Source organism: Crassostrea angulata, chromosome 2, assembly GCF_025612915.1.
Source record: "Crassostrea angulata isolate pt1a10 chromosome 2, ASM2561291v2, whole genome shotgun sequence".
In the NCBI taxonomy this organism is placed as follows: Eukaryota; Metazoa; Mollusca; class Bivalvia; order Ostreida; family Ostreidae; genus Magallana; species Magallana angulata.
In genome coordinates, this window is record NC_069112.1 from 557,648 (window position 1) to 583,419 (window position 25,772).

At 36.0% G+C, this 25,772-nt stretch overlaps 1 protein-coding gene and 1 pseudogene across 1 annotated transcript; both read left to right on the top strand.

Annotated features, from left to right (window-relative positions):
- The first annotated feature begins 9,163 nt into the window (after positions 1-9,163).
- On the top strand, positions 9,164-10,436 carry LOC128174952 (uncharacterized; annotated as a pseudogene).
- A 9,070-nt stretch (positions 10,437-19,506) lies between these two features.
- LOC128171867 (uncharacterized protein F54H12.2-like) lies at positions 19,507-20,823 on the top strand. Its single transcript, XM_052837641.1, has one exon. It carries the CDS (start codon positions 19,507-19,509, stop codon positions 20,821-20,823), a length of 1,317 nt encoding a protein of 438 aa, XP_052693601.1.
- Positions 20,824-25,772: the final 4,949 nt, after the last annotated feature.

Genomic DNA, 25,772 nt, shown 5'->3' on the forward strand with positions numbered 1-25,772 from the left:
ATTTCAGTATGAAACTTTATAGTTCGATCGTTTATCACATGTGCAGGACACGAGTATTTTTAGTATCCATCTGTAACAAGCGAACAATAGTTTGTGTCATGCGAGGCAAATGTGAACAAGAGTCTGCACAGATCGTTTGATAAAAGAAGACAATTTTATTGTATATTCATAAGGATTGATTTAAAAATCAAGCATATATAGTATTATTAACTAATGTGCTAGCAATTTGTTCACAATCTTATAATCAAAGGCCTGCAGGGCCACAATGGCGTCGAGTTAAAGTTAATTTGAAAAATAAAATCCTAAATAATTTCTTTTAAGTCAAAATAATCTCTTCTATTACAAAAATGCATATATTTTTTATTTGTGTTATTTATGGTTCTCCTTCATTGATCAAATGTACACTTAGGTATAATTCCCTCATGAAAGAAATTTTCTGAAAATTTCCTTAAATTCACTCAAATATATCTGAATCATATCTGAAAAAATGCTCACTACCATTTTGTGCCTCTGAACCAGCTCTGAACACATATCAGCAATATTGCTGAACTGCCTGAAAAATCTGAATTTTTCTGAAAATCTGAACTGCTTTCAAAATTGCTGAAACAGTCTGAACTCTATCTGTATATATAGTGCTATAAAACAGTCTGAACTATTCTGAATATTACTGAAATACTCTATATTAAGCATTACTATAATCTTAATGCAATTTTTTGTCTGAAACAATTGTTTAAAATCTGCTGGAATTTTGATGCTGATCAATTCTTAATATGAAATTTAATGCTATTTAAATGCAGAAATGTGTCTGCAACTGAATACCTGGTATTCCAAACTGATGCATTTTTCAGAAAAGAATTAAATTTCACCAATATTTCATTTAAACAAAAAAACTTAACAGATTATTTCTGATGGTGCTGAAAATATGTGAATTCACGTATCAATGTGTATCATAATTTTACTTAGTAATAATTAGCTCAAACATTTCAGAAGTTGTTACTCTACAAACTAATCAGAACCACTAACTGTTATAATGACAGTTATACTATTATAGCTACTCTTTGTAACTTAGTTCTCTCTAGCAAATATACAAGTTAATACTACAGTATATAATTTGTTTCAGCGAGTGATTCTGCTTCATCTGTATTTACCGCGTTTATCTAGTGTGCAAGTCGAAACACACAATTTCGTTTACGAGCGATTGGCATTGCTGTAGCAAAAAACTGATGAGCATTTAACAGACACGTAATAAAACTAATTCTTGACATTTCCAAAAGGTCTATTCACAAAATCATTTATTTCTTATCTGCAAAAACACCTGCACTCATCCTGCAACTTCGCTCGGACTTTGAAGTGTCCACCATTGTTCATGAGGTATCGAAGCAATTCGTCACCGTTACATAACGCTCACTGAACTTCAATACATAAAAGTCATTCTATTACATCAAAACGAAGATCTGTTTTATCAAAATTACAATACAAATTATAGCAACAAACTAGGGTGCGAACGTATTGATTTCAATGTTACAAAAATGAATTTAAAAAAATTAAACAAAAAATTGGGGAGGGGTGAAATCGACTAGTAACAACTTGAGTACTATTAAAACATAATTAGTTTCTGTCAGTTCTATGTCTGCTTTTAAAGCTATTTGATTCAATTTCCCAGATGTTCATAATAGTTTTGCATATATTTAAACCAACTGTAAATGTTTATAACTTATTTTTAATCCGGAATTATTTTGTATTATCATCGAGTTGTTTTGCATACACTACGTCACTTCCACCCAATGATGACGCACTTTGCATGGGAGCTTGAAAATTCAAGGATTTATAGATCAGTTGATGTTTTATAGAGGGATATTTCTAAAAAAAGGTAGGGTACACTATACATTAAAAGCCATTAATTGATATATGGAGACATTTATTAATGTGATAAATGTTTGGGTTTTTTTGTATTTAAAGATAATTTAATGATTGAATAGTAAACAATGTTTGTAATCTACACACATTCTAGTGTTATGCTACAAATAAGTATTATGATTAAATGAAATATGCCAAGCTGTAACCTCATGTAATTTATGATGCATAGGAACTTAACATTGTATATAGATTGTTTTTTGCACCACTCATAGTTGCTGATCATATGCAGAAAAAAATAGAGAAGCTGAGACCTGCAAAAACTGTTCCTAAATAACGATGATAAAGTGTGAAAAAATGGAATGTATATTTATATTGTACATGTATATTCTAATTTGCATGTATAAATTTGCATTAAAGGTTTATAAACCTCTTATAGTCTGTCGCAAGTTATTGCTTCCATCAGTTTTTGATGGTTTTTAATAAAAATACACATACCTGTGAAAGAAATACTATTGAAATCGATGAAAGGGAATATATCCAATATATCTTCATTGAACAATTGTCCCTTTTCACTCATAAAATTTCACAGAACGAAAACAATTTTGTTACGGAGATTTGTAATGGGAAATGTTTACATCTTTTCTCTATTCGGAATACACTCGGAATACATCGCGCAATTTTTCAACATTATCACCCGGGCTTATTAATGGCTGATGCAATGCAAAATCTCCGTAGTCTTTAAATTGTTGGATGTGTATTGAAACCTGAGGCGGTAGAGGGGGCGTTTCAAAACAGATAATCTGGACATTTTTCATATTAGTGGATGAACGTAGTTTGAGCACAAAGGTATTTACTATTATTGAAATATCAAGCAAAAAGTGGTGGAAGCAAAAACTCGGGACAGAGTACAATTAAAAAAATAGCATTATGATTATCAGAAAACATGTCAAATATTGCATGTAAATTCCTGTATTTCTGTTTCAGGATGGTAAAAAATCAAACTGCACAAGAAGCAAGGACATTTAAAGAAGTTTCAGGGAGAGGCAGATAAGTGATGTGGGAAAAATGTATATTTGGAAAAATATGAATAAATTTAATTTGCTTGAAAATCCTATTCATTTGTACTTCTTTTCATTTTTGATAGATTACAGAGGTAACAGAATAGTGCTGAAATAGTGATGAATATTCGCTGATAAGGTTTTGTAATATTGCTGAAAATTAAGATGCTGTTATTTTACTGAAAATTTGCTGCAATATTGCTAAAACAGCACTGAACTATAGCTGAAATTGTGCTGAAGAATTATTGATTTGTTGCTGAATCGTGTTTTAAATACTGCTGAAACATTGCTGAGTATTTGCTGGAAAATTTTCTGAACTTTACTGAATTCTGAAAACTGTCTGGAATGTTCTAATTTCAGACAGATTTCAGAATTGTATTATTTGCTGAAAAAATACTGAAATGTTGCTGAAATTTTAGCTGATTTTTTGTTCAGCACTTTCTGCAATCTGTCTGGAATGTTCCAATTTCAGTCAGAATTGAGATAAAGAATTCAGAAAAATTTCAGATAAAATTCAGAACAAAATCAGCGAGAAATTTATATATGTTTCAGCTAAAAATTTACATGTGGGTGTAGATTAAAAATAATCCTTAAAACAAAGTATGATTCTGGAACTCTTAGTAATGTGTGTACTTAACATGAGACCAACTTTCTACATTCTACCAATTTAACGAAAATGATATTTAATATAGATTTTACGCGGTCAACTGAAATAATAGAAATATTAAAATGAAGTGTGATTTTTATTATATTTTCAAAAATCATTCTGATTTGGTTATTGACCATTCATTTAGAAATTGCTTTCAACTATACTTACTTTAAAAAAAAAAAAATTTAAATTATGTTTTTTATCACATAACTAATAATTAATTACACATAATTAAATTACAATTCATTACAAATTGACTCACCTAATTCTTAAAAAGTTTTGAATGTTAATTAAAAATCTAAGTTAAGAAATATCTTAGGAGTTAAAATTATTTTTTTTTACATTTTAATTCTCTATTCATATAGAATTAAATATTAAAAGTATGATTGTGTTTAATTCTATATATTGTAAATTCTATACTGCTGATAAACACACTGTCTCTTATTATCAATTTGATTTAAAAATCATCTTGGTCCAAATGACACGGGCCGAAAAGATCAGGGGTAGATAAAAGACAGCACCCATTCACGTTGTTTACAAAGTGAAAGTAGTTCACTAGTTGGTTTAAAATAACTTTTGGTTGTAGATATACTTATCGCTCGATGTAGGAAGTTTTGTTTCTAAAAGATCAAACATTTGTGCATTGTCAATATTCGATATGGATACAAATAATCTGTTTTGCAGGCTGGTATATTTCATAACCAAATTGAGTATTTAGGCCTAACTATCGCATGTGTCTCCGTGCAAGTGTATTCATCCGCTGAAACCCAGACATACTGTTTACAATAAAAAATGAACATTTTCAAAGACATTAACCATTTCGTATCTGCCAACTTGTTTTGTTGACGTACGGTTCTGCTCGAAATTGAAGTAGTTCATCTATTTTTCTTCAAACACATAAGAAAACTTTGCACTCATTTGAGTTGTTTGGCTCCTTAAAGTTTGCAACTTCCGGACGTACGATCCCTAGATGGCTTTCGAGCTTCGCTCGACGCCATAAAAATAGTGATCGATCGTTACCTTTAGCGCTCGTTTCAAATCTGGACACGCTTGCCTTAACTCATGTTGGCGGCCATAGCATCAACAAACGCGGAAACCACATACGTCACAGCAAACTGTGTACACACATTTCCGTTCTGGAAATATCTCGAATAGAAATGACGTAACTGGATCACTGATGGATCAGACTGAACGATCGTTACTAGTTGGACGCAATTACGAACTAAGCGAAACTTTTTACGATATTTCCAAATAGATGGTAGATACATCGTTTATTTTCAGACAAGTTATAAAATGTTATTATACTTTCAAGAGGTCCTTTTGTTTCTTAAATTTATTCCATAGCAGTATGAATAAAAACGGAGCTCATCAAGGAAACCAGTTGGACACCATGTGTAACCAACGAACGTAAAATTTTAATTGTCCTTTTTAGCACTAAAACAAATGTTCAAAATGTCTTATTTACATAGTTATAATTTTTGATAAGTAATTAAACTTAAACATTCATATTTTGTTTAAAAGCACCAAGAAAACAAGGAAAATGATGCGCTATCTGAATACCCTCACTTTTGTCCCACTTTCCAACCTCAAATTGATTACACACAGGGACAAAAAATGCATAGTTATTTTTTGGAGGAATGAAAACTATTACAAAGTTATGTTGTTTTTTTTTTACCATATTCTTAAAACAATGACTTGAAATACAGTACTGAGAATCATTTGCATTAGTTACAAACAATCGTTTCACCAGGATCACCGACATTTTTGTAAATAATCTTAAACATGTATTTATCGTCCTCCCTTCATCTAATAAGAGCCAAGACGTAATGGACAAGTTTGAGCAAAAGCAAAATTTTCCTTGTGTTTTAGGTGTCTAAATGAACGTTTCAGAAGATTGCGATATTTAGAAACTTCAGAATTAAAAACATCTTGTACGCATTTTCAAATACAAATTAATGCACAGAAAAAATGTAATAAGTGTGTTTATCGTTAATAACAGGTGCAATTGTTTTTTATCACCTCAATGGGCGTTGGTTGTTGATTGAAACATGCGCACTCTGCAATGAGGATGGAAATGTCCAAGGTCCTTGTATCGTTGCGTTGAGAAAAGTGTTTGTAGATCTTGATATCAGTCGATCGTTACTCTATGATGATCATCAGAATTGTCAAAACAAAAACACAGTCTTCAGTCATAATTGCCACATCCACAACGTATGTTACATCAGATCACAACGTTGAATGTCTTCTCAGTGTATGGACCCTAACTCACTGCCAATTAAAATTTTAAATCCTGTCAACGACGCCATGTTGTAATAGATAAAATCGCTTTTTACACTTCAAGTTCTGTATCGCAATTGAATATTAAATTTATTGGCAATGAGCTACTATATAAACGAAATAAAACATATTACAAATAAGCACACACAGAAACACAAAAATTTCATAAAACACAATTAGCATTTAATTCAAAATATGACAATACCAACAAACCTCCAATATATGGCGGCAGTGCCACACACAATAAGTTGTAGGCTAGCGCACTCGCATAATGTAATGACTGTATATAATTAAAAAAACATATATATTTATGTTTAAATATTGAAATACAATGGACAAAGTTATCTAAAAAATGCTAATACATTTCTCTAAAGCAGTCTGTATATTAAACAATTTTATTATTCTCACATAAAGGATATTTAAATTACTGTGTATTAAATAAAATACAAATGCATAGTTATTCCTTACCATTAAAATAACATCCTTACCGTAAATAATGCAAGGTATCACTCACACGTTTCACACCTGAACACTCTCAAGGGAAGTTTCTCTTAGCGAAGTAAGACTCCGTATAACCTTGTTAAACTAGTCTCAAATATTATAATAAGTAAATAAATAATTTCACAAATTAGTCTTACTTTGCTGATTATCATAATAAAATAGAAAACAGCTACATAAATGTTCAAAAGATATTTTTAATAAGTTTTAAGAAACATAATCTCTTGAATTTGAGCTGAACAGAAATTCTAACAAGAGGCCAATTGGCTTTAACGGTCACATGAGTAGCATATAAACCATACACAAACTTGTCGAGGAGTCTCATATATGCGTTTAATTAATTAGGTTTCATTCTGGAGCATAACAATTATAAATTTGTTATGACGACCACCTCTCTGCCTGAAATCTTTCAAAAAGAACTGTGAAACTTATAATTTTGGCGAAAAACTTAAAGATCTGGTCTACAAAATCATGAATTCAGTTTTCCTTTCAGGTGTGTGGGAGTAAAGAAGATAATTTTTTAACATTAAATGCATTAACACCTATACCTCGTAAATCCATTTTCGCCCTGCCCTAGAGTCAAAACCTATACTCCAGGGGACATGAAAATTAAAATTTCAGTAGAGGACTTCCTGGTAAACAAAATCGTAAGTCAGTTTATATACAGATGTGTAAGAATAGAGAAGAACATTTTTAAACATTATATGCATTAACACTATATGGCCATATTGCCCCCCCCCCCCCTCATGTCCTAATCCTCTGACCCAGGGGCCGTGAATTTCACAATTTAGGTAGAGGAGTTTGTGGATATCATAACTATGTATTCAAACCATATATGGGAGTAGAGAAGACGATTTTCAAAGATTAAATACATTTTTACTATATGGCCATATTGGCCCAACCCTAAAGCCGGGTGTTGCTAAAACGCGGAACGGAACGGAAAGCGGAACGGAACGGAAAACGGAAAATATCATATCACGTTTATCGCTTTAAAAGGGTACAGACTGGCCAGAAACGATTTACTTTGTATCATGTATTCTTATCTTATGAATGATTATCAACATGTGGCTGTCTTATTGATAAGTAGTATGTAGGACAGGGAACAGTCACTTACAGTGAGGATGACGTCATAGGGTCATACCAAGGTCACACCAAGGTCAAGTGATGAGTAAGGTCACACCAAGGTCAAATAAGTTACCCAAGGTGACCTTGGAACCTAATCAGGAAGTCACTTGACAGTCAGGATGACTTTATGGGTCACACCGAGGTTAAGTGATGAGTAAGCTCAAACCAAGGTCAAGTGAGTAACCCAAAATGACCTTGGAACGTCATGGCATTTTCCAAATTTGAGGTCACACCAAGGTCAAATGACTTGAAGGTCATGATGAACTATATAATGAGACATGTTGGGTAAAAATTTACACAGTTCAGGGTTACTCTTCAAACTCATCTAGCAAAACAGTTTATTTAAATATGGCTGAAAAAATGGTAATGATGGAACTTAACAAATGATTGTGGAAATGAGTGTAAAGCAATGTTTAAAGAAAAGCTGGAAAAAAACATCACCTTTGTAATACCTAGCATTTTAGCGATAGTACTTATTACAACTTTGTGCATCACTGTTGGTATTTTACACGAGAAGAAAACTCCTACTCAGGTAGAGAAGAACATTTTTAAACATTATATGCATTAACACTATATGGCCATATTGCCCCCCCCCCCCTCATGTCCTAATCCTCTGACCCAGGGGCCGTGAATTTCACAATTTAGGTAGAGGAGTTTGTGGATATCATAACTATGTATTCAAACCATATATGGGAGTAGAGAAGACGATTTTCAAAGATTAAATACATTTTTACTATATGGCCATATTGGCCCAACCCTAAAGCCGGGTGTTGCTAAAACGCGGAACGGAACGGAAAGCGGAACGGAACGGAAAACGGAAAATATCATATCACGTTTATCGCTTTAAAAGGGTACAGACTGGCCAGAAACGATTTACTTTGTATCATGTATTCTTATCTTATGAATGATTATCAACATGTGGCTGTCTTATTGATAAGTAGTATGTAGGACAGGGAACAGTCACTTACAGTGAGGATGACGTCATAGGGTCATACCAAGGTCACACCAAGGTCAAGTGATGAGTAAGGTCACACCAAGGTCAAATAAGTTACCCAAGGTGACCTTGGAACCTAATCAGGAAGTCACTTGACAGTCAGGATGACTTTATGGGTCACACCGAGGTTAAGTGATGAGTAAGCTCAAACCAAGGTCAAGTGAGTAACCCAAAATGACCTTGGAACGTCATGGCATTTTCCAAATTTGAGGTCACACCAAGGTCAAATGACTTGAAGGTCATGATGAACTATATAATGAGACATGTTGGGTAAAAATTTACACAGTTCAGGGTTACTCTTCAAACTCATCTAGCAAAACAGTTTATTTAAATATGGCTGAAAAAATGGTAATGATGGAACTTAACAAATGATTGTGGAAATGAGTGTAAAGCAATGTTTAAAGAAAAGCTGGAAAAAAACATCACCTTTGTAATACCTAGCATTTTAGCGATAGTACTTATTACAACTTTGTGCATCACTGTTGGTATTTTACACGAGAAGAAAACTCCTACTCAGGTAGAGTGTGTTTTACACCCTACGTTGGAAAATGACGTGATTAAAACATGTTCATACGTGGATCGGTACCCTCTCTCCAATGAAGTATATGTGATATGTGCCAACAACACTACAGAGATTGACATGCGACGATATCAGTCTGGAAAACCAAGTACCGAAGGAATAACTTTGAGTAAAACACAGTGGCAATACCTTAAATCATCAGTAGATCATATTTGATGGATCTATTTCAAAAGTACAAACTCACATGTAAAGTGTAGCAGGTATAACTGTTAGATTTGTCAAGGAAGAAGGACAACGGACCGAGTCTACAGTCACTGACCTTATGACACAATCTACATCCAAGGGCGAGTCTACAGTTAAGTCACGTGACTTAAATCTTGTATATATAAACTTTGTACATTTTGAAAACTTTCATCAGTCTTTAACAAAAAGCAGACAGTTTCTTGTGAAATCCTTCTAGTCAACAAGAAAATGAAGCAAAAACACCAAGACCTGATTAAGAAAAACTACTCGACTTTGGTCAAGAAGATGATGGCTGTAGCTACTGTTGCGGGCCATCTTTACGCCTCCAACATAATAACTGACGAAATGAGACAACAGATAGACGCTGAGAAAACCAGCTATGACAAAAAACAGGAAATTGATCAGCATCATTTTACGTCGAGGTTCCAGAGCTTTTATGGGCCTTCGAACGGCATTAATGAAAGCAAATCAACCTGATTTATCCCGGCTCTTGATGAATAAGGATGATGACACAAAGTCTGAGTACGAAAAGAAGTTGGCAATGGCAAGGTCATTTGTCGTCAGTACCAAAGAAAGAAGAGGTTCCAGAAACGAATCAAATAACGCTGATCATCAGCAGTCTCAGGGACCAAGATGTAGAATAAGTTTGGACGACTCAAATGACCTATTCCTCACCGTCATGCCTTTCAATGGGGAGATCTACGTTCACATTCGTCACCTCACAGAATCACATGGCCGTTTCATTGCCACTAAGAAGGGAGTTACCTTCCCTTTAGCCCGTTGGTTGATGTTTGAATCTCTTTTACCCGATATTCAAGACTATTTAGATAGTAATGGGAAAGAAGACAAAGAAGTACAGTGGCATGTTGGTGGGGTGTCTTCGTTTCCTTATCACCGGGCTATCCGACAGTGGACATACGGCACTTCTGGAAACCAGACGATGCTATGGAACCCGTACCGACAAGGAAAGGTGTTTCTCTAAACAAAAACAAATTTGCCAGACTAAGAGATGTTATCGAAGAAATGCATGGATATGCGCCAGAATTAAAAGATGCTGAATTTTGCATGCTCAGTGAGTCTCATCAAAATCAACTTGGAATGTTAAGCTGTCCCGAATGTACCCCATTTGGCTACGATCCGCAAGACAACATGTCAATGGAATGTAATACAGGAGATCTACCAGACATAGAAACTATCGAGAGTGATCTTGAATGACAATGAACACTTGAAGAAAGTAATAAATTATGTGAACCTTATAGTATATATTATTTATTGTGCTTTTCATTTGTGTGCTATATTTTTATTTTAACAATTTACAAATAAAATGATTCAATGCCTATGATATGTTATTTTATTTTTACAATATAAATGTTACTGTCGGGAAGAGAGATGGTTAGTATGTCTCAGTATGTCAGACTATACGGATTACTTAAGGGAGCTCTACTACACTCCCGGTAAACCGGGGGCATATGCAGGCCCTGAAAAATTATATCAGGCTGTTAAAAAGGACGGGAAATTCAAAATTGGTAGACTGAGGATAAGACAGTTTTTGAACAATGAAGATTCTTATAGCTTGTATAAACCAATCCGAAAAACATTTCCTCGTTCAAAGGTGATAGTGGATACAATTGATTCTATGTGGGATGGTGACTTGGCAGACATTTCAAATATTGCAAAGCATTATGATGGTTATAAATTCCTATTAGTGCTTATCGACATATTACGTCGATATTTGTTTATAATCCCTATAAAAAATAAACATCATCAAAGCATTGCTGACGGCTTAAAATCAGTTTTCCAAAATGGACGAAAACCAAACACTCTTAGAACAGATAAGGATAGTGAATTTAAAAATCGCTGGGTACAGACATTTCTGAAAAAGGAGCAGATAAACGTCATATACACTCAAAATGAAACTAAAGCAAACTATGCTGAGAGGGTTATTCGTACCATGAAGAACCTAATGTATCGCTATTTCATGAAGAACCGAACATATCGCTTTGTGAATGTCTTACAAGATTTGGTGAAAAGTTACAACAATAGACCTCATAGATCATTAGGGGGAAATGCTCCAACCAATGTAAACCAGCAGAATGCCGATGAAATTAGACTAGCAGCTTATATGTCACTGAAAACAAAAGCAGAACTGGCAAAAAAGGATCCCATTCAGCCCAAAGACTCTGGCAAAAGAAAATTTCAAAAACGAGTAAAACCCTTTTTCAAATTTAAAATTGGAGATAATGTCAGAATATCACAGCTTAAAGGATTTGTGACACGATTTTGCTAATTTTCCTGTAAAAAATGCTAATGGAGCTGATAAAAAAAGAGATAACCAAGCATTTCTATTAAGCTGTTTGTATATCCCGCGGTGTAGTGCTGATAAGACAGCTGGTCAGAATATGCATAATTTTGAACTGATAAAGAGGCTCTACGTCAGAGGTTCGTCCCAGTTATCAGCATCAGTTCTTTGTTTACAATTGAGATATAGAGGTTACACACGTTTTTAATGTATAATGGTCAACTGTGCTGCATTTGGTTGCAACAACAAGGCAGGAAAGGGTAGTGGGCTTAGTTTTTTCCACTTTCCAAAAGATTCTAATTTGAGGAAGCAGTGGATTTAATACTGCAGAAGGAAGGATTTTACACCTGGAGATGGACATAGACTGTGCTCAGTACACTTTTCAAACAAGTGTTATGATCAGGAACCTGAGATGCTGAGTACTCTAGGCCTAGAGTACAGCTTTAGGAAACGTTTAAAACCTGATGCTGTGCCAGATATACCACTTTTGTTTGAAGAAGAACAAGGCAGTTCAGAAAAAACCTAGTAAAGTGCGAGGAGCATATGCAAAACGGCTGCGAGCAGAGGTAAGTTTTTTAAAGTAAAATTTACACTATAGAAAAATTTGTTTTTCTGTATTACAGTATTTATTCATATTCTTTATAGTTAATATGTGCAACTGAAGCTTTGTTTTTAATACTGATACAGGTTCTAAATGAAGCTTTGAACGAAAGTTTGTCACTCCCATATGATGCTTCTTTGGAAAATATAAGTATAATCCCTGAAACCCTTCCCACAGAACCCTCCAAAGAAACTAGAAACAAAAAAGTTCAGGTTGATATTCACCCTCCTCAACGAACAAGGTCCAATCAGACAGATGAGCGAATAGTTTCAAATGCACTCTTGTTGAGTTGCCATGGAAATGCAAATGCCACATTCACACCTACAATTAGAAAATAAAATCTTGTTTTATATATTATGTGATTTTCTATAGATTGTTGTCATAATTATAATTTTCTATCTGGATTAAAACTGATGAAAATCAGAATAATTAACTTACCAATTAGTATTGACTTTTCTATCCTGAAAGTCCTCTACATCAGAACTATCATTGTCTGGTGTAGCACTTCTTGGAGTTTCACTAGTGTTAGCAAAAGGTTCAAACTGATACGGTCTAATGTTTTCAGCATCAGAAAGATCAACGTTTGGAATTTCATCTTTCAGTGTTTCCATTATTTTAAACTTGCTTGAATGAATGATTTGCTGTGTGTTTGATAACAGAGAGGAGAGTGATGTTTGATAACAGTGGGGAGAGTGCTGGCGAACCTCTGACGTCATGGCCAGAGCTCATTAACGCTAGCTGCTGGACTCAGCAGGCTGCATTAATCTCTGTGTTATCAGTGAATGCAGTAAAACCTGACCAGTGTTACATTAATTACAGACAGAAACTGATTTATCAGAGATATTAATAGGATATATAAAGTTAATAAAAATTGTGTCACAAATCCTTTAAACACCCTTTCCAAAGAGATTACCAGCAAAAATGGTCAGAAGAGTTTTTTAAAGTGAGTGAAAGGTACAAAAGAGGACAAATACCTGTGTACAAAGTAAAAGATTTGGCAGACGACCCTATAGCAGGTAATTTTTATGAGTCTGAACTTCAAAAAGTCGTAAAGTCGGAAGATGTTTCTTACAGAGTGGAAAAAATACTTAGACGTAGACGTCGTGGTCCAATTAAGGAATTATTTGTAAAATGGGAAGGATGGCCACAGAAATTTAATTCATGGATTCCGGAGAGTTCTCTCGAAAAACAATAAAAGCTGTCATTTTTTACCACTTCTGTCTATTCAAGATGAGCGTCCGAATGGTATTGACGTCTACGGATAGCTCTGAATATTTTGAAAATAAACCACATTGCTTTCGAGTCCAATTAAATAAACAGATTCAATTTGACGGGTATTGGACTGTTGCTTTGACTGAATTTTCTACAGAGAGTTGGATTTCATCTAAGAAGAAATCAGAATTGTTTGTATGTTGTGATATTTGTGAGGAATCCATTGTTGGGGGGAAAGAGGCACCCCTTCTGAGACGCGTTTACTTGGGAAAGAATCCAAAAAATATCACCTACAGCCAGCCTTATTATATTCCAGTAAAAATTGGCCAGTTACAGCAGATTGCTATATATATAACAGATAGAGATGGAAATTTAGTTTCATTTTTAGCTCACCGAGCTGAAAGCTCAAGTGAGCTATTCTGATCACATTTTGTCTGTCGTCCGTCTGTCTGTCTGTCTGTCCGTCCGTCTGTCCGTCTGTCCGTCTGTCCGTCTGTCTGTAAACTTTTCACATTTTCAACATCTTCTCAAGAACCACTGGGCCAATTTCAACCAAACTTGGCACAAAGCATCCTTAGCCTAAGGGAATTTAAATTTGTGAAAATTAAGGATCACGCCCTTTTGCAAAGGGAGATAATTAGGAATTTATGAAAATTTTCGAGAAATTTTCAAAAATCTTCTTCTCATGAACCATAAGACCAGGAAAGCTGACACTTGTGTGGAAGCATCATCAGGTAGTGTAGATTCTAATTTGTGAAAATCATGACCCCCGGGGGTAGGGTGGGGCCACAATGGGGGGTCGAAGTTTTATATAGGAATATACAGAGTAAATCTTTGAAAATCTTCTTCTCATGAACCATAAGACCAGGAAAGCTGAAACTTGTGTGGAAACATCCTCAGGTAGTGTAGATTCTAATTTGTGAAAATCATGACCCCCGAGGGTAGGGTGGGGCCACAATGGGGGGTCGAAATTTAACATAAGAATATATAGAGTAAATCTTTAAAAATCTTCTTCTCATGAACCATAAGACCAGGAAAGCTGAAACTTGTGTGAAAGCATTATCAGGTAGTGTAGATTCTAATTTGTGAAAATCATGACCCCCGGGGGTAGGGTGGGGCCACAATTGGGGGTCGAAGTTTTACATAGGAATATACAGAGTAAATCTTTGAAAATCTTCTTCTCATGAACAATAAGACCAGGAAAGCTGACACTTGTGTGGAAGCATCCTCAGGTAGTGTAGATTCTAATTTGTGAAAATCATGACCCCCGGGGGTAGGGTGGGGCCACAATGGAGGGTCGAAATTTAACATAGGAATATATAGAGTAAATCTTTAAAAATCTTCTTCTCATGAACCATAAGACCAGGAAAGCTGAAACTTGTGTGGAAGCATCCTCAGGTAGTGTTAATTCTAATTTGTGAAAATCATGACCCCCTGTGGGTAGGGTGGGGTCACAATGGGGGGTCGAAGTTTAACATAGGAATATATAGAGTAAATCTTTAAAAATCTTCTTCTCAGAAACTAATCAGCAAGGAAAACTGAAACTTGTGTGAAAGCATCCTCAGGTAGTGTACATACAAAGTTGTGAAAATCATGACCCCCGGGGATAGGGTGGGGCCACAATGGGGTGTCGAAGTTTTACATAGGAATATATAGAGTAAATCTTTAAAAATCTTCTTCTCAGAAACTAATCAGCCAGGAAAGCTGAAACTTGTGTGAAAGCATCCTCAGGAAGTGTAGATTCAAAGTTGTGAAAATCATGATCCCCGGGGGTAGGGTGGGGCCACAATGGGGGATCGAAGTTTTACATAGGAATATATAGAGTAAATCTTTAAAAATCTTCCTTTCAGAAACTAATCAGCCAGGAAAGCTGAAACTTGTGTGGAAGCATCCTCAGGTAGTGTAGATTCTAATTTGTGAAAATCATGATCCCCGGGGGTAGGGTGGGGCCACAATGGGTGGACGAAGTTTTACATAGGAATATATAGAGTAAATCTTTAAAAATCTTCTTCTTAGAAACTAATCAGCCAGGAAAGCTGAAACCTGTGTGAAAGCATCCTCAGGTAGTGTAGATTCAAAGTTGTAAAAAATCATGACCCCCGGGGGCAGGGTGGGGCCACAATGGGGGATCGAAGTTTTACATAGGAATATATAGAGTAAATCTTCAAAAATCTTCCTCTCAGAAACTAATCAGCCAGTAAAGCTGAAACTTATGTGGAAGCATCCTCAGGTAGTGTAGATTCAAAGTTGTGAAAATCATGACCCCCGGGGGTAGGGTGGGGCCACAATGGGGTGTCGAATTTTAACATAGGAATATATAAAGTAAATCTTTAAAAATCTTCCTTTCAGAAACTAATCAGGCAGGAAAGCTGAAACTTGTGTGGAAGCATCCTCAGTTAGTATAAATTCAAAGTTGTGAAAATCATGATCCCCAGGGGTAGGATGGGGCCACAATGGGGGGTCAAAGTTTAACAAAGGAATATATATGGTAAATCTTTAAAAATCTTCTTCTCAGAAACTAATCAGCCAGATGATTATTTATAATTGTTAAGACTTTGGCCCCAGGACAATTCTTTGGCCTCACAAGAAGGTTCAGAGTTTATGTACGTTTATATCCCATATATAAACAATTGTTAAGGATCTTTTTGAGAACTGAAATACTCAACATATGATATGACTATAAAATCGTCCTGTTAGAAAAGGGACTAATGATTATAAACATAAGAATATCCAGGGGAAAATGGATTTTATTTATACAGGATCAACATGTATTATTGTACATTGTCCAGATAGTTTGTATTATGACTCCATTAAGCTGATTTTATCATACCTATTGTTCCTCAGGTGAGCGATGTGGCCCATGGGCCTCTTGTTAAACGGACCTGTGACCGTGACACTTCATTTCAAGAAAATTCCTTACGTTTTATAATGAATAGTCAGACTTATGTCAGCGATCCCCGAATATGGAAGGCTTTCTACAAGAACATGGCAGAGAAAAAATTCAACCCTTACAAATACAAACCAAAGCAAATTGGAAGAGGTGTGAAAAGTTACAAGTCGTACGTGATTCCACTGAGAAATCACTCACAGTTAGATTTAGAAGAGAACAGCACTCAGGTGACTCCAGTAGCTGCCGTGGAAGAAAGAGCTAAAGTGGAACATGCCAAGGATGTTAAGGTGGCAGGGGACAGTTTTTTTTATACAATTCATTGTAGCCAAGGGATGCATGTCTTCGGAACTCTGTAACTAGAATTTCCTCAGTTCCCATTCAGCACAAATACCTTTAATTCACTCTTTATAAGGCCAATCACCAATTTCTGAAGAAAATTACTAGTCAAAACCTGTAAAATTCTCTACATACTGGTTTTGATGAGATTTTGACCCTTTCATATTTTGCTAATTTTTCATGATTTTTCAGATTTTTAGACCTCCCCCAGTTAATTCCCTGCAGAGGGTTGACCTTCCGTACCGCGTGCATGTTGCACTATCACATGTCAGAAACTTACCGCTGTATAGTTTACAATGTCCCATCCACCTACTTTTCGTGTTATTTTACCTCCCGTCTGTAACTTGCAATTTCACTGTGTAAAGTCAGCACAACAGTCATAGCCGCAGGTTTCGCATTTTACCTCTGATTCTCATGTACCTAACATAAGGGGCCTACATATTGCATATCAATTTCAACAAGAGACACCCCTCTAACTAATGATAATCATTAAAAATCAGTTCATGAATTTTAGCAACACTCATAAGCCTTCAAGTACAGCAATTCTCATTTTTACAAAAATATTGACGGGTACTTTATTCGAAACTGTCCCTTGCTACCTTTAACATACACTAACATTCTCCGAAAAGTCATCTTGTCTTAAAATTAAAAAGCTTATGCTATTCTGAAAAAAAGTACACCACATTTTGCCAATTCCATCGAGGTTTAAGAAAAATATGGCCATTTAAGTGAACCCACCATTTCCACTTTCCTCTATTTAACACAGATTCACAGGGCTCTCCACAAATAAAGCATCTTTACCTAATCTTTTAGAGGTCAACTGTTGTTCAACCTCCTAAAATAAGAAACCTTATTCAATACTACATACATCTGCTTGATATTATCATGATAAAAGCATCACATCACTTAGAAATACCCTTACATGTATACCCTCCCCCTATCTTTTGATTTTCACAAGAAGTATTAGTTTGAACACTTTAACCTAATATTATGAAACTTGTGGCAGTTTCCTTGAGTCATTTCTTACACATATTTGAAAACAACCATCACTGATATTTAAAATTGATCTTTTTTTGGTAAATGGATGAGTTGTAGCATTTTTATTCACAAAAAGTCATGTCGCCCTACATGTGATTTCTTGTTTTCATGAAAAACTAAGCCTATAATCATATTTAGTGGATATCTTATATATTCTGGTTTCTAGTCTCCTTTTAACTTTGCTAAATTATTAAGACCTATGAGTGTGATGTGTGTGTTTAATTAAAATGAAATTCAAACACACCCAGGTTCCTGGGGACGGATGAGAATTCCATGAAAAATGTTAAAATTTTTCATGTTTTTCTACATTTTTGATGCATTTATACAATAAAAGGGTAAAAATATGTTGTTTTTTGTTCATTTCAAGAGTAATTATCATAGCAGATGTTATTTCAAGGTCAAATGTACATTTACACATCCTACATGTAATGGTAATGGAGTCCATTGGAAAGAGGGGGTGGCTTTTTCAATTCTGTAAATACATCTAAAATACCATTTTTTGATAGGAAGGAGCAAAAACTTGAGTTTTTTGACATATTGTATACTTTGATAACTGCATTTGTCTACATGTAAAGTTCATTTGAAATAAAAATATGCTGTTTTAAAAATATTGGGTGATATAAGTCAGGTGGCTTAATGTTATTTCATAAAATCAGACAGCAAAATGACTGCAAAATCATAAATTTAATGATTTAATTGATAAAAACTGTTTTAAATTATTTATTCTTATCTCAGTAATTAACTTAAGCCTATTAATTGTCATCAGGATAGGAAATACCAACTCTCTTAGCCAATTTACTCTAGTGGTGGTCATTCTACACATTTAAGAGGGAGTTACTCCCCTTGAACATTTTAGCTAATAAAATCATGTAATGACATCTATAGCAAAGAAAATCATCCATTTTCACAAAATGTATTATTTATGGTACAAAATCCACTCAAAATTACACTTAAAGGAGAAATATGAAAATACCATGTAGTCTTGAAGGTGGCAGGGGACAGTTTTTTTTATACAATTCATTGTAGCCAAGGGATGCATGTCTTCGGAACTCTGTAACTAGAATTTCCTCAGTTCCCATTCAGCACAAATACCTTTAATTCACTCTTTATAAGGCCAATCACCAATTTCTGAAGAAAATTACTAGTCAAAACCTGTAAAATTCTCTACATACTGGTTTTGATGAGATTTTGACCCTTTCATATTTTGCTAATTTTTCATGATTTTTCAGATTTTTAGACCTCCCCCAGTTAATTCCCTGCAGAGGGTTGACCTTCCGTACCGCGTGCATGTTGCACTATCACATGTCAGAAACTTACCGCTGTATAGTTTACAATGTCCCATCCACCTACTTTTCGTGTTATTTTACCTCCCGTCTGTAACTTGCAATTTCACTGTGTAAAGTCAGCACAACAGTCATAGCCGCAGGTTTCGCATTTTACCTCTGATTCTCATGTACCTAACATAAGGGGCCTACATATTGCATATCAATTTCAACAAGAGACACCCCTCTAACTAATGATAATCATTAAAAATCAGTTCATGAATTTTAGCAACACTCATAAGCCTTCAAGTACAGCAATTCTCATTTTTACAAAAATATTGACGGGTACTTTATTCGAAACTGTCCCTTGCTACCTAAAGAGAGTGTACCATTTGTCAAAGTGAATGGGGGTATAAAAAGGCCACGCTTACAATCTTCTGTCATTTCTTCAAAGAGATTAAAACCAGCAACATCTCAAACTCTGAGGAGAAAACATACATTTAAACCAAGAAAACAAAGAAAGACCACGAGCGAAAAGAAGAAGACGTCTGTTAAGAAACAGCGACGAGTCCCAAGCAAAAAAACACAATCTAGAAAAAAGAAAAAATTTAATATCGACAGCTACAAGAGTATCTTCAAGCTGTAAAATGGCATTTTTAAGCAGTGACAATAGAGACATAGTTCAACCAATGGAACTCTCTCTTTTTGCATCCCCCACAAACCAAGTAGCGGTCGAGAAAGTGTATTTTACAGAAGCAAGACCAATTTCCAGCATAGGAGTGTCTGACACACCCATCGAGATTGTTGTGTCAGGCTCAGGAGCAGAATGCATTGATTTAAAAAGAAGTAAACTATACGTAAAGGCCCGAATTTTGAAAGCTGATGGATCTCCACTGTCAGCAAACGAAGAAACTGGTGTAGTGAACCTACCTCTACAAAGCATGTTCTCTCAAATGGATGTCTACTTGAACAACAAGTTGGTCTCTTTCAATACCAATAACTATCCGTGGAAGGCTTACCTCAAAACAATTTTGTTCAGTGGGAAAGATGAACTCAATTCACAAAAACAATCTGAGCTGTTCTTTAAAGACGAGGGGAATCTTAGTGACGCAAATGCCTACAGTGGAGGCAATGCTGGTCTGATCATGCGGTATGGTTTTACTCGGGAAAGTAAAGTCTTTGAGCTGGAAGGGAACCTGATGGAAGATATCTTTGATATAGATAAATACTTGATTAACGGAGTAGACATCTACATCAAACTCTTTAGATCCAGTGCCCCTTTTGTCATCATGTCTTCCACTTCTGCACCTGCTTACAAGTTAGAAATACAAGACGTCGTGTATAAAGTGGCCAAAGTACGTGTTGACCCAGGTGTTTTGCTTAACCACAGTAAACAGATCGAATCCACTCCTGTGAAGTATGCCATATCAAGAAATGAACTGAAAATGAATACCATACCCAAAGGATCAACCGAGTTTTACTGGGACAATATATTTCCACAGGCAGTACCCGATCGAATTGTGGTGGCTCTGGTGGACCAGAAAGCTGTAAATGGGGATTACACAGCCAACCCTTTTAATTTCGAGCATATGGAATTAACAGATATTGGAATATACGTCAACGGAGAAAGCGTACCTGGAAGACCACTGAAGACGGACTTTACGGCTGGACATTATTCAGCCGCCTATGCTCGTTTATTTGATGCCTCTGGGAAATGGAACAACGATGCTGGGCTGATTATCTCTCGTGATAATTTTGGAAACGGATACTCACTCTTCGTGTTTACGATAGATCCGAGTGGATTTGGAGAAGAGTATTTAAACCTGATTCGAAGGGGAAACACCAGACTGGAACTAAAGTTCAAACAAACAACAACCAAAGCAGCCAATGTTATTGTATTTGCAACATTTTCATCTCTACTTGAGGTTGACAAATCACGTGACATTAATTACATTCAACCATGAATTCAACACAACTGTTGAATATGGTGAAGACAGATCCTTGCTTAAGACATTTCGTAAAAGGTGTGTTTGCTAGTAATACTTTGCCTCAAATGGTTACGGAATTTCCGAGCGCCTTCATCGTCAATACTCAACCTTTACCATTTCCTGGAGAACACTGGGTGACATTTATCGTGTACAGTCCATTGCAAGCCGAGTTCTTCGACAGCCTTGGGAAATCACCAGCTGACTACAGTCAAGATATTCAAAACTTTTTGAAGACCAACAGTGCAGAATGTAGTTTTAAATCTTATCGACTTCAACCTCGTAATTCCAATCTGTGTGGACTTTATGTATTAGTATTTCTAATTGCAAGATTGTGTTTCAAAAAATCTTTGAATCGTGTATATGATTTTTTTTCTCTTGACATGCAATCGAATGATGGATTTGTAAAGCATTTTATACATGAATATTTTATGTATCATTAAATAAATCTTAAAATTATATATGGAATAGTTTTTATGCTTGTATACTTATTTATAAGTGTGTGACATAACACCAAACATTATTTTGAAAAGGTCTGGCGACCGAGAAACATCAAAAAAGAAAGTGTTAATATAAACAACCATTCCTTGCTTCCTTTTTCGGCACCTACCACCATTTTGATATGTGGTAGTACACAAAGCGGGAAAACGCATTTCACAAAAGAACTTTTACAAAACGCAAATGGAATGTTTTCCACACCTGTTGATAGAATAGTTTATGCTTATTCTGAACATCAACCTATGTTTGAGGAAATGGTGCAGACGATACCAAACTTTTCATTACACCAAGGATTGCCCTCTAAAGACGATATAGAACAGTACACAGAGGGTATTGATCACACCGTAGTAGTGCTGGATGATCTCATGCTGCAGGTTGCACAATCTCCGCACTGTGTACAATTGTTCACAGTAACATCTCATCATCGAAATGTGACCATTGTGATGTTGTCACAGAACCTATATCCTCCGGGTAAATATGCCAGGACCATTTCATTAAATTTTCTTAACGTGATTTTGTTTAGGAATTACCGGGACTCAAGACAGGTCATCACCTTTGGATCTCAGATATCACCAGGTCAGGTTTCCTTTTTCAAAGCAGCATACGAATCTGCAACTCGACCAAATTTCGGTTATTTGCACGTTTGCTTAGAACCAACACAAAACAGGGACTATCAACTTAGATCTCGTATTCTCCCGGGTGAAGATATGATCATTTACCAACCTATATAAAGAACCATGATTTCGTATTTATTTCTCATTATTTAAACATGTGGCAAACAGTAAAGAAACACGAGGCTTTTTTCAAATTTCTTGTATATACAGACAGTGCACAACAGAAAGTGATCGTCAAAGCCATGACCAGTGAACAATATGACGTGCTAAGTGAAATATCACTCAACATTTATACGGGGACTTATCCTTTGCCTAAAAAGTATATAAACCAATTGAAACCTTACGAATCACACATTCGATCTCTGGGATCTAGAGAAGTCAGCAACCGAGAAAAACGTCGGATATTACTCAAACATATTTCTTTAGTATCACTTTTACTAAAACCTATTGTGCAAAAACTTAAATAAAAATGGCGAGGGAAATGATACTTGTGCCGAAACTGAAATATGAACATCTAATTCATAAACTGGACCATACCAAGGAACAGTCTACTCAAGCTGTTTTAGAAACCGCTAAAACTTCTAAGAAAACCTCTGAAAAACCAGACCCAAATATCACCGACCAGCTGGACGATACGAATCTGTTACAAACTGGTACTGGTTATGTCAGTACGAAAAAGGTCGGAAGACCTCCTGGAATCAGTTATGTTCGACGAAAGAAAAAACATATTCCATGGATTACCCATTGACAATGTAATAACTATGAACAAAAGTGTAATGTTTATCATTTATTTGTGAACATCATTCAATAAAAAATGAAAACACCAAAAAACAGTGTTTTTTTTATAACACAATTAATATCCAAAAGGCAATGTGTCTAAATTGGGAAGAATTTTCCTTTTGGTGTACACAATTTTATAATTTTTAGTTTCTACTCTGTTCAGCAATTTTCTCTTTCTACTCTCCCTCGACATTTTACAAGGGTTGACGATTTCAATTCGTCGTTCGTGTGAAGTGCAGATCATTGACTTGATGGCGTCAAAATTGATCAATTTTGAATTGGCCCAGTTCAATGTAAAGCCCCGCACTTTACATTCTTCTCTGCCCGACAAAGTGCGATACGCATAATTCTTTGGACCTCCTGAGACGAACTCAACAATGTAGCCGTCTTTGGGTTTGATCTCGTTCTTTAACTCGCCCAGATAATTGCCGATGGGAAGGTGACTCAAATCGTCCGACTTGTTAGCCTTAAAAATGACACTGTCTGTGTCAAAATACAATACGTTTTCGTTCAGTTTGTCGAAAACACTGTACAGTTTCAGTCGAGCCCACATCGTAGTAAACGACGCTAAAAAGATATTTGTTTTGTTGTCGAATTGAGCAAATAAAGGATTATTACTCCATTCTAAGTGAATCATGTATTTTGACACAATTTGGAAATTGTGGGGTATCTTTGTTGGATCCGAAAGCATTTGAAAAAATTTGTCGGCCTCTGATTCGTGGATAAACATGGACTGCTGCATACCCAATCTCTGGCCAAATTTACCCCAGAAACTATTTAAACAGAGTTTAGTTAAGCATCGCAACCCTGGATTGGTTTCTATTTTCTCGTAAGTCAAATCTATGCCTTCATTTTCTTTGTAATCTCTGATGTATTTCCGTTTCGCATCTTCCGTAACACATTCATCGGGAAATCCCGAAGCCGCTTGTTTGATTTTCAAGAACATATTTACATACTGAGTAAACAGTCCCCCCTTACATGAGTCGACGTCGTATTTGGACGACTCGGCAAAATGATAGACCTCGTAGATCTTCAAAATGTTGTACCCTTTAGACATTGCCATTTGAATTTCAGGAGTACACCACGTACCCGTGATTGCCCTTTTCACGTACATTCGCTCTGATTTTCTTTGTCTGCACACGTTCTACACAATGGAAATTTTAATTTTCCATTTGAACTGTAAGGGAGCACAGGGTGGTAGAGTTTTCTAGGAGGCAAAATTTTAATTTTGGCAAGCCCAAAATACTGAGACATGTTCTTGAAATTGTCCGTGATGATCGTAGGATGTCCTACGGAATATCGACAATATTTGTTGGTCCATGGATAAAGACTTGTAAAGTCGTAGTACTGAATGGTTTCGTCTGCTTCAGCTTTGTAATGTAGTTTGATGGCATTGGTTCTGCCACCAAAAAAACTCTCACGTGGGTCGAGTCTATCTTGCAGGTCTAATGACGACAGAAATTGTTGTAATATCGCATTTTTGTCCAGTTGATATTTAAATTGATGCTCCCAAATGGTAACCGACTTGTATCCAAGATCTTTAAGTTCTTTTTCTCTGTTAATTGTTATATCGTACAATTCTTTGATTGCTTGATTGGTGGACGGATGTTTGGTGTTATTCCGGTCTTCTGGGAAACAGGAAGGACAACCGTGGAACACACAGCCCGTAAAGCATAAAAACGTTTAAAACCATTGGTCTATAATCCAGTACGCTGCCGCCGCCGCCGCCCCCCCCCTTCAGTTGAGGGGGGAGAGAGGGGTAACTGTTAAAGTAAAATATGTGTTTCTTCTTGCCATAAAATTCGTAAATGGTTCCTTTTCCAGACGGTGTGCTCAAATATCCGTCACATCTGTAGTTGGTGCCTGGAACTTGATATTCACCTTCGTTTAGGGCGTGTGAAATTTTAATGGGTTTCCCTCGCTGACGACTTTTTTCCATTAACCATTCTAACCATTGGATTGAGATTTTACTGTAATTATCGCGTTTCGTGTACCCTTGAGAAGGCACGACAGCTATGGGACTCTGGAAATGTCGTTTGCCTATTTTCACATTTTCGTCATTTTGAAGATGGACAACAGGGACCCATGATTCCTCGAGGTTGACCACTTGCAACCCTCTTAAATGTTCGATATCGTACCATTCCGTGTTCCCGTCTTTTGTTATTTGTAATTTCTCCTTTCCCTTCAAAAACAAAGACTTAAAAATGCCCATACATACACTCGAATGGTGACGTAATCGAACCGGTCGACTCCATAGGTGGTTTGTTTTTTTAAACTTCCATCAGCTTGTGTAACGTGTTCTTCGATGGTTGTCACGTTAATCATTAAATTTCTAAATTCAAGACAGCCGCGTCGCAAAATATCGACGTCCGAGCGACAGTATTGCAGCATTTCTTCTCGAAAACGAAACGCCTCGTTCCTTTTCGTTGCATGCCAGTCTTCTAATTTTTTTCGCTCCTCGGTTGACAGGAATTCGTGTCCGTAGTACTGTAATTCTGGATACGGTCCCACGTAATTTTGATGAGGTTTGGTATTGAACAAATGTGGAAAGTATCCTTTGCAGAGTTCTTGCAGACCAAAAGCTTCTGGTATTTTAGCTAGTTTCATGGGAAGGAAATTGAGAGAGTCCACAAAAGTTAAATTCAGTTTTTGGGCTATATGCATGTACATAATTTTGGAACCGTTATATATGATCTTGCTAGGTCGAATGGAGTGACGGTCGATGAGAACTTCTAAAACGGGGTACAAGTCAAAACTTTTTGCATTGTGTGCAATTAAAATCGAGTCTTTGCAGGTCTCACTGGTGACGTAAGCGCAAAACTGTTCGGCGGCGTTATCCCCTGAAAACACCTGTTCTCTTTTTCCACAGGTGTCGGAACAAGGAGACAATAGGTATTCTCCCATGTAAGTCTGGGAACAATTTCTACATCGAGTTCCACAAGAACTGCAGGTGGCACCCTCCACCAATTCCTTTTTTTGCATTTGTGACAAGCGGTCTGAAGTACTGCAAAGTTGACTTTGTGTTGTATCAGACCA